At 50.8% G+C, this 9,841-nt stretch overlaps 1 protein-coding gene across 1 annotated transcript; it reads left to right on the top strand.

The window, feature by feature from the left end:
* Positions 1–8,520: 8,520 nt before the first annotated feature.
* Positions 8,521–9,615, top strand: LOC141380711 (uncharacterized). Its single transcript, XM_073940828.1, has 2 exons — positions 8,521–9,289; positions 9,376–9,615. Exons 1-2 carry the CDS (start codon positions 8,623–8,625, stop codon positions 9,597–9,599), a joined length of 891 nt encoding a protein of 296 aa, XP_073796929.1. The 5' UTR covers positions 8,521–8,622; the 3' UTR covers positions 9,600–9,615.
* Positions 9,616–9,841: the final 226 nt, after the last annotated feature.

The following is a 9,841-nucleotide window of genomic DNA, read 5'->3' as shown; positions in this document are numbered from 1 at the left end:
GAATTACAGGGGAGTTTGGGGGGATTAACCCCCCTAATTAACGCTTGATCCCGCCTAAGGAGGTCAAAACAAGATGTATGGGGGATCAGTTCTTAATTACTCAGAAATATTCCTCTATGATCTGTATTTTAAATAATAATGTAAATAATTAAAATATTTGATAATATAAATATACATTTGACCACCCCTATGATGGTTCAAACCATTGTGAAAGCATAATCCCGCCAATGAGTCTATTCAAGTAAAAAGCCTGAAAGGGGTGATAGACATGGTGTTCACAAGACTTTGTTTTCTCGAAAACAAATGTATCTATATTTAGCCTGAAAATAAAATATAAAATAAGACACATATTTTGTAGTTTAACCTACAGTAGCATTTAAAATAGCTAATCAGGGAATATTGTTGGTCAGAACACACACTGTAAATTAAAAATGTTATTTTATTTATTTATTTTTTTCTGGCAGCAGGAGTGCTGAAAAAAAGTCAAATAACGGCCATTAAATTACAGACATTTACATTAAAATTTATTCGTTCCTTTTCCTTCAGCTAGGTCCCTTTATTCATCATGATTTGCCACAGCGGAATGAACCGCCAACTTATCCAGCATATGTTTTACACAGCGGATGCCATTTCAGCTGTAGCCCAGTACTGGGAATTTACCGTAAAATACTCATATTTAAATTTCCGTTAAATTTATATAATTTACTTTATGTTATTTTACGGTAAATGTCTGTACTTTAACAGTGTTTTTTTTTTTTTCGGCACCCCCTTAAAATGCTGAACTAGATGTAATAATAAAAAAAACATAAATGAATCAAACATTAATCACACAAACTGACCGGAAAAATTAACCCCCCTGATCATCAAAAAGATCGGGACTGCTATGGAACTGCATTGTGGTTGGAACTAAGACAGGCCTGGAACTATTTTACTGTAGCTGTGCGGTTCACCAGCCAATCAGAATCAAGCCGTCAACAGCGGCAAATGAAAAAAACTTGAAAATTCTTTGGTTTTATTTATTTATTTACTTTAAGTATTATTTTTTGTTTGTTTTAGTCCATTCAAATACATATACTTTTACCAATGTATGAACAGAAAAGTAATAAATCAATACTGTAACTAATACTGTAAATTAGTCAGTTTTTTTTTTTTAATTAGCATGAAAGGTTACCAGTTAGTTCTAGTCGTTGATTCTGATTGGTTGATTTGTTTTGTAATTTCTCTACAAACATACGCCTGTGACAGTTGCTCAACAACTCCATAACATATACAGAGGCAAAGAAACAGCTTTATTTGTTTTGTTTTGTTTGATGATACCTGTATATTTGTTTATGTAATCAATAACTATTTTATAAAAAGCAGTAAATCCCATGAAGCCATGGCCTACAGTGAATACACGGTAACAGCTAAGGGCTTAGCGGTTATGAATTCAATGTAAACCGAGGCTTAATAATTATTAATAATTTATGCAAACACATACCTCATCAATCCAGTTAAATGACGATTAACTGCGTGTATGTGTCTTTTTATTGCCAATAATGGTTTAACACATGTCTCAAACTAGATTCCTGGAGGGCCACAACACTCCACAGTTTTGCTCTTACTCTAATTAAACACACCTGATCCAACTAATCAAGGTGTTCAAGTCTTCTAGAAACTGTTAAGCAGGTGTGAGTGGGAGCTGGTTGGAGCTAAACTGTGCAGAGCTGTGGCCCTCCAGGAATTGAGTTTGAGATCAGTGATTTACCAGGAATAATAATGCAGAAGGGACATATTCAATGTAAGTAATACAAACTTCCTTAACTCACACAAGTTACACAAATATAATAATTACCACACAGGATTGGTTTCTTCAGACGTGCTGGCAACATATTGGCGTCACTGACAGAAAAGACTTGGCGAAATTGTTTTTAAGATGTGGTGTAACCCTGAACTGTAATATCCCACATTCTAACCATAACTGAAACTATAACTTGTACAAATAGATTTAATACAATTAATAAAATAACACTTACAATTGCAGCAAGACTACAGTATTTCATATTCTGTGTGATTTTTACTTGCATTTAGAGTATGGCAAGTGTTAATTTAGGTGTTTGAAACAACAAATTAATCCTCGCTTAACCATATCATGTCCTTAGGCATTGTTAGAATATAACTGGCATCAAGCACTATTTCATAAACTCAAAAAAACATATGATGTCCTCAGGCACTGTTACAACAATAAAAAGGTAAAATAAAAAAGAATTGTGATTTGATAAGCGCAACCAAATCACAGAAATGTAACTGTAAATCACTAGTTAACCAGAAACACTTTTCATTTTGGGATTTTTGCCTTTATTATGATAAGACGGTATTAACAAAAAGTGAAGTTGTAGAGAATGAGGGGGATGAGATCGGGAATGATCTGCGAGTCAGGACTTGAACATAACTCAATGCACTCAACACAGTTGCACTACAAGGCTATCAGTGCCTACACACTTAATAACTTCTAACTATGCCTGAGAAAGTGATTTATAGTGAGAATAGCAAACAGTACACTAAACTAGATAAACAGAGATGAAAATAGTAATGAAATTAAAATGTACCTAAAATATACAGTTTTGCTTGTTATAAATGATGCAATTGTGCACTTAACTTTTTCGTAAAAACTGAATTGCCAAAAGAAAACTATAACCTTCCCTCCCAGCTAAAAACCATTTTTCTTCACCTTTAGTCACATGAAATGTAATTAGGGGGGCCTATCCCGTCTCTTCGGTAAAATCTAGATAGTGATATGCACTTCAATATAGCAGCACTTTTTATGACACTGATATTAACAATAATTAATATTTTTTCAGTACTGTGTTGGTTGGGTTTAGGGTTAGGGTAATGGTAGACGTTACTGTGACGAGTTTAGGGTTGGGGTAGATGTTAATAAAATACAATCAATAGGAAAATTAATAAATAATATAAATGACTTTGGTTAATTTTAAATCTGATCTAGCAACAACACGTTTCTGCCTTGCTTTTATCTAACACTCATCTTCCAATGATCCAATCAGCTCCCAAAGGTCGAAATCATGCACATCCCTACATTTTTTTTCTTAGTTCAGAATGATAGTGGTCTTAACTTCTGATTCATGCCGACTATAAAGTCTACAGGAACCTGACTTTGCTGAGACTTTAATTTTAGTGTGTTGATATATTTCCAACTGAAGCTGAACAGTAGTAGAAGGCAAAGCTTTCATCTCTCGAAGAAAACTAATGGCAAGAGGGGCATGGTTAAGAATATTGTCTGAGTATAATGTTAAACTGACATCAACAGAGAAAAAACACCTCTCCAAACGTAAAAGCAAATGGTCAAACTTTGATTGAAGATTACCCAAACATTTTGTTTTAGTGGATTAATTTGCACGGATTAATCGTTCAACTAAAGATTGACAATGTGGGCTAGCTAAAACAAACATGGTAAATTCTGACTTCATACAGACTTTAAAATAAATGTTAAAACTGGGTTGTTAATATAATTTTAGAAGCAGGGTCAAAAATGAGTACACAAAACTTTTACTTGTGTGTTTGTTATAGCTAATAGTAATGTGATTTATAGAGTTTATAGAATGTGGTTTATAAAGATGATCAAATTACAAAGATAATATTGTATTTGGAATATACAACAAGGTATAACATTAACGCTGTCTAAGTGGCAAATACAAGAAAAACTTACCATTGGTGAGTACTTGTTTGCCTTTTCCTTGTTTAACCCTTGTGCACTCTTCAAATGTACTACCCTTGAGAAAGTAAAAAAAAAATCATTTTGAAAACGAAATGCATTGATTTTATTTTTTTGCTGTTTGAAACAACTAACACTCATTTGGGGGATGGTGGGTCTCTAGCGGGGGGGGTCTTTGGAACGACCGCTGGCAAACGCTATGGATGAGCTCACCGGGGCCGTTGGTTGGACCAGGGGGAGAGCCCACCAAGCCATGCCCGGAAAGAGACCACTCTCTCCGGCATGACCCGCGCCTGGAGGGGGGGTAGCGCGTCCCTGGGTTTCGCTGACCTGCCGTCGAGTTTTCGATAACAGACTCAAATGAAGGACTTAGTGCAATTTTCGATTTCGCGGTTGAACGAACCAGGGGTCTAACGAGGGCCCCGTTGCCCCAAAACAAGCGTTCAAACCCGGGCAAACCAGGTGGGCGCTGCTGCCCTGGTCCTACCAAGGACCCAGGCCTCTTGGCCAGCAAAGCTAACCCAAAACAAGCGTTCAAATCCGGGCAAACCAAATGCGCACTGCTGCCCTGGTCCTTCCAAGGATCCAGGCCTCTTGGCCAGCAAAGCTAACCCAAAACAAGCGTTCAAATCCGGGCAAACCAAATGCGCACTGCTGCCCTGGTCCTTCCAAGGATCCAGGCCTCTTGGCCAGCAAAGCTAACCCAAAAACAAGCGTTCAAATCCGGGCAAACCAAATGCGCACTGCTGCCCTGGTCCTTCCAAGGATCCAGGCCTCTTGGCCAGCAAAGCTAACCCAAAAACAAGCGTTCAAATCCGGGCAAACCAAATGCGCACTGCTGCCCTGGTCCTACCAAGGACCCAGGCCTCTTGGCCAGCAAAGCTAACCCAAAAACAAGCGTTCAAATCTGGGCAAACCAAATGCGCACTGCTGCCCTGGTCCTTCCAAGGATCCAGGCCTCTTGGCCAGCAAAGCTAACCCAAAAACAAGCGTTCAAATCCGGGCAAGGCCAGTGGTCTGAACACCATGGGAGTCAGGAGTCCATGGCAGGCCACCGCGCGCAAAGGCCTATTTGGGTCACCAACGGTAAGCGATGGGTCAGAAAGAGCCAGGGGGGGGGGTCTTTGGTGATCAGTGCTTGCCCGGGATAAGTGAGGGTGTATTGGGCAGAGAGCGCGTGACATGAAGCCTCGGAGGCCAATGGTTCACCAGCGGCACCATTTACGCACCAGCTGAGACCTAAGTGCGCTCACCGGGGGCGTTGGTTGGACCAGGGGGAGAGCTCACCAAGCCATGCCCGGAAAGAGACCACTCTCTCCGGCATGACCCGCGCCTGGAGGGGGTGGTAGCGCGTCCCTGGGTTTCGCTGACCTGCCGTCGAGTTTTTCGATAACAGACTCAAATGAAGGACTTAGTGCAATTTTCGATTTCGCGGTTGAACGAACCAGGGGTCTAACGAGGGCCCCGTTGCCCCAAAACAAGCGTTCAAACCCGGGCAAACCAGGTGGGCGCTGCTGCCCTGGTCCTACCAAGGACCCAGGCCTCTTGGCCAGCAAAGCTAACCCAAAACAAGCGTTCAAATCCGGGCAAACCAAATGCGCACTGCTGCCCTGGTCCTTCCAAGGATCCAGGCCTCTTGGCCAGCAAAGCTAACCCAAAACAAGCGTTCAAATCCGGGCAAACCAAATGCGCACTGCTGCCCTGGTCCTTCCAAGGATCCAGGCCTCTTGGCCAGCAAAGCTAACCCAAAAACAAGCGTTCAAATCCGGGCAAACCAAATGCGCACTGCTGCCCTGGTCCTTCCAAGGATCCAGGCCTCTTGGCCAGCAAAGCTAACCCAAAAACAAGCGTTCAAATCCGGGCAAACCAAATGCGCACTGCTGCCCTGGTCCTTCCAAGGATCCAGGCCTCTTGGCCAGCAAAGCTAACCCAAAAACAAGCGTTCAAATCCGGGCAAACCAAATGCGCACTGCTGCCCTGGTCCTTCCAAGGATCCAGGCCTCTTGGCCAGCAAAGCTAACCCAAAAACAAGCGTTCAAATCCGGGCAAACCAAATGCGCACTGCTGCCCTGGTCCTTCCAAGGATCCAGGCCTCTTGGCCAGCAAAGCTAACCCAAAAACAAGCGTTCAAATCCGGGCAAACCAAATGCGCACTGCTGCCCTGGTCCTTCCAAGGATCCAGGCCTCTTGGCCAGCAAAGCTAACCCAAAAACAAGCGTTCAAATCCGGGCAAACCAAATGCGCACTGCTGCCCTGGTCCTTCCAAGGATCCAGGCCTCTTGGCCAGCAAAGCTAACCCAAAAACAAGCGTTCAAATCCGGGCAAGGCCAGTGGTCTGAACACCATGGGAGTCAGGGGGGTCCACGGGAGTCAAGGGTCCATGTCTGAGCTGCTAACCCGTCTCCCAGCGTCTGTCACCCCGCAGCAAACATAAGACCCCATCGCTGACGGAGGCTAGAACGACGTGCGGCTGGTGCCCCATACACGAGCCAAGGGCCGGTGGTGACCCATTCACAAACCCAAAGACCGATTGGGTCACCAGCGGTACGTCTTGGCCAGTTGGGTCACCAGCAGCACGTCTGTCTGATCCATGCGGTTTGGAGGAGTTAGTGTCCCCGGGCTTAATAGTGGGGTGCCCGGGCACGGCTGGTGATTAGGTGCAAATCTAGGGGGTCCTTTGGAACCAGCGCTTGCCGCCGGAGGGTGTGTGTACCTCGGGCAGAGCGCGCCGGGCACAGGGCCCCCAACGCTGGATCTCAGAGGCCCCAGGCCAGGGAGAGGGGCTGGGCTCGCTCCCCAAGAAGGGTGTGTGTACCCCGGGCAGAGCGCGCAGGGCACAGGCCTCCCCAACGCTGGATCTCAGAGGCCCCAGGCCAGGGAGAGGGGCTGGGCTCGCTCCCCAAGAAGGGTGTGTGTACCCCGGGCAGAGCGCGCAGGGCACAGGCCTCCCCAACGCTGGATCTCAGAGGCCCCAGGCCAGGGAGAGGGGCTGGGCTCGCTCCCCAAGAAGGGTGTGTGTACCCCGGGCAGAGCGCGCAGGGCACAGGCCTCCCCAACGCTGGATCTCAGAGGCCCCAGGCCAGGGAGAGGGGCTGGGCTCGCTCCCCAAGAAGGGTGTGTGTACCCCGGGCAGAGCGCGCAGGGCACAGGCCTCCCCAACGCTGGATCTCAGAGGCCCCAGGCCAGGGAGAGGGGCTGGGCTCGCTCCCCAAGAAGGGTGTGTGTACCCCGGGCAGAGCGCGCAGGGCACAGGCCTCCCCAACGCTGGATCTCAGAGGCCCCAGGCCAGGGAGAGGGGCTGGGCTCGCTCCCCAAGAAGGGTGTGTGTACCCCGGGCAGAGCGCGCAGGGCACAGGCCTCCCCAACGCTGGATCTCAGAGGCCCCATCAATGGTTCACCAGCGGCTCCATTAATGGTTCACCAGCGGCACAACTTTACGCATCTAGCGCCAAAGGTCCAACAGGAATACGTTATGCCTGGCGCTCACCGGGGCGTTGGTTAGACCCAGGCCCGAGCCCACCAAACCATGCCCGACGGGAGACCACCCTTCCCGGCCTGCTTGTCGGGACGTCCCGCGCCTGGAGGTTTTTGCCCGACACCCACAATCTCTGACCTGCCATCAGGTTTTCGGGGAAGGCGAAGAAATATGGACTTAGTCTCTGACAGTCCAGTCGCCAGACCCCACGGTGACTGATCGATAGGAGCTAGTGTGGCGCCCCAGGGGCCAGGCCCCCACCCAGGCCCCCCAAAGTACCAATGGGGTCGGCCTCTATGGGTGTGGCAGATCCTCCCCGTCCTGGGCGCTCTGTCAGGGAGGCGTGGGGGTGTCCCTCCGCACACAGCGCCCCCCCTTCCCGCCCCGATCTGTGGGTAAAGGACCCAGATGGCCCGTCTGGCTAAATGACCCAGAGCTTGTCTGCTGCTCAGCCTGCCCGCCAGCCCGCCCCCCTGGACTCCGTTTCCCCCGCGCCGATACTCGGCCCGTGCCCCCGCCCCACGCCCCTCGCCCTGCGAGGGCTGGGGGATGTTCGGTGGGTTCGGTCGAGTCACCCGGCGTGGTGAATCGAGGCCCCAGGGGCAGCGTAGGGAACGAGCTGGTGTGGGCTTCGATTCTACCCCCGCCCGAGTGTGTGCGTCTGCATCCCGTCCGTCCGCCCGCAACGCCGCCCACCCCCTGGGTTTATCCTTGCTGGCTCCCGGCTGACCCCCACCCCGCCTACCCTGCTCCCGGGGGAGTGAGGGTGGTTGGTTGGGAGGGGAAGCTAGTGGACTCCGGCGAGGTGAAACGTGCCAGGGTCAGTGGTGCCGGGGTTACGGGTTGTCTGGATCCCCCTTTCGATGGTTGGTGCGTATTCCATGTTGGTTGTAGCAGGTCACAAAAGCTCCCGCGGCTGGCGCGTGTGGAGCTGTCCCCCCCCCAATGGGGCTCAAACAATCCCCGTTTTGGGGTGGAAAAAGTGAACGTGAATGGCTGTGGAAAAGCTCCCGCTGGCCAGAACAGCAAAATGAAGGGGGGATAGGGAGTGAGGTGGGACACCCCTTCCCCAACTCGAGTCGTGACAAGAGAGAGAGGTGTCGAACCGCTGACCGGGGCAACGATGAAGGGGCGGTGGGGTGCATTGTTTAACGGGACACCCCCTCTGGTTCCTTTGAAAAGGGGGGAAGGGAGTGAGGTGGACACCCCTCTCCCCCCTACTTGAGAAGTCGTAACAAAATAAGGCTTGAACCGAATGGATCTCCGTAGGGCATCGGCTTACACCTCCTGGTGCGGGGGGGGTGTCCTTCCCCTTTAAGAAATACGGGTGCACCAACGTCATGACGCGGAAGTGGACGCCGCCTCCGGCCGCTTATTAACCGCCGCACGTGGCGTGCGGGCCCCTTTCCCCCTCTGCATTGGCTCTAGCACGGTCATGGCTGAATGTGCCCTATGCTTCAACGTCTACAGCCGGCTTGCGCCTCACCTGACGGCCGTTCACAAGGTGGCCAACTCGGACGAGAAGCGGCTGCTGCTCGCGCTGGCCGCCGGCCGCGTGGACACGCGGAAGACACCGTGCCCGGTCCCGGGATGTCGCCGGACGCCAGCCCGCCTAGACAGGCACTTGAGGCAGCACGCGGAGCTCTCGACCTCGGGAAGGAAAGAGGCTATGGGGCGGGCGAAACGCCGGAAAGTAGCTCGGGAGTTGCAGTGGCTGCGGTCCACCCAGCCTGCAATCCCCGTCGTGTCCCAGCTAGCATCGTCCTCCGAGGGGGAGCGGGACTCGGAGGACCCAGAGGCCGGCCGCCCGTGCGCCGACCGCGGCTGCAGGCGCGCCACCGAGCGCATACAGGCTCAGCTCACGGACCTGGGGAAACAGGTTACCAAGATGCGGTCCACCCTGCTCCAAATCACACGCCTCTACCGGGAGCTAAGGAAGGGAGAAGGGGGGAGAAGGAGGAGGAAGAGGGCCAGGAGAACCAGGTCGCCTCCTGCACCACCGCCTCCCGGGCGAGGGGCGGCCGGAGGTCCGACGCCCCCCGAGCCTCCGGAGGCTTTGGAGCCCACTGCCTACCCGTTCCCGGACCACGTCCCCGCGCTGAGTTGAGTATATTTCAGGCACGTCACTGTCGCTCTGCTGGGTGTGTGGCTTCGGGGAAGTTGACTCTTGGTTGTGCTCGTTCCACAGACCTTCTCTTGGGGGAGTTCGAAGGGTACCAACTGGGCAGCGAGCCCACCCCCCGCCTGCGGAACAACGTCACTTCGAAGCTGGGGAGAATCAAAGCCTTCCTTGGTTACATGGCCAGGGGCACCGCGGAGCCAGGGGACTTCCTCTTCCTCAACCAACCAGCCCGAATCCGAGCGTGGGCCGCCCGGCTAGGTCAGACGCGCATGGCCGAGCCCACCAGGTAGCACTACCTGAAGCACGTGGCTCAGTTCCTAGACTACCTCTCGGAGACGCCGCCGGCCGCCTGTCAGCTCTCCAGCACGGCTCTGGTTCTGATTCGAAGGGAGGTCAGAGCCCTCATCCGCGGCATACGCCGGCGTGTCGTCGTGCACGAGGTAAGGACCAAGCAGGCGAAGGAAAGCCGACTGATCCCCAAGGCCAGCCTGGTGCGCTGTCACCGGACCGCTGGGAGGAAAATTCCCGCCCT

Source organism: Danio rerio, chromosome 24 (genome assembly GCF_049306965.1).
Source record: "Danio rerio strain Tuebingen ecotype United States chromosome 24, GRCz12tu, whole genome shotgun sequence".
NCBI classification, from domain to species: Eukaryota; Metazoa; Chordata; class Actinopteri; order Cypriniformes; family Danionidae; genus Danio; species Danio rerio.
This window is presented reverse-complemented; position numbering and strand designations above follow the sequence as displayed.

Coding starts and splice junctions, on each gene's coding strand:
- LOC141380711 (XM_073940828.1), top strand. CDS start 8,623: ATGGCTGAATGTGCCCTATGCTTCAACGTCTACAGCCGGCTTGCGCCT. Junction 9,290..9,375: donor GGACCACGTCCCCGCGCTGA/GTTGAGTATATT, acceptor CTCGTTCCACAG/ACCTTCTCTTGGGGGAGTTC.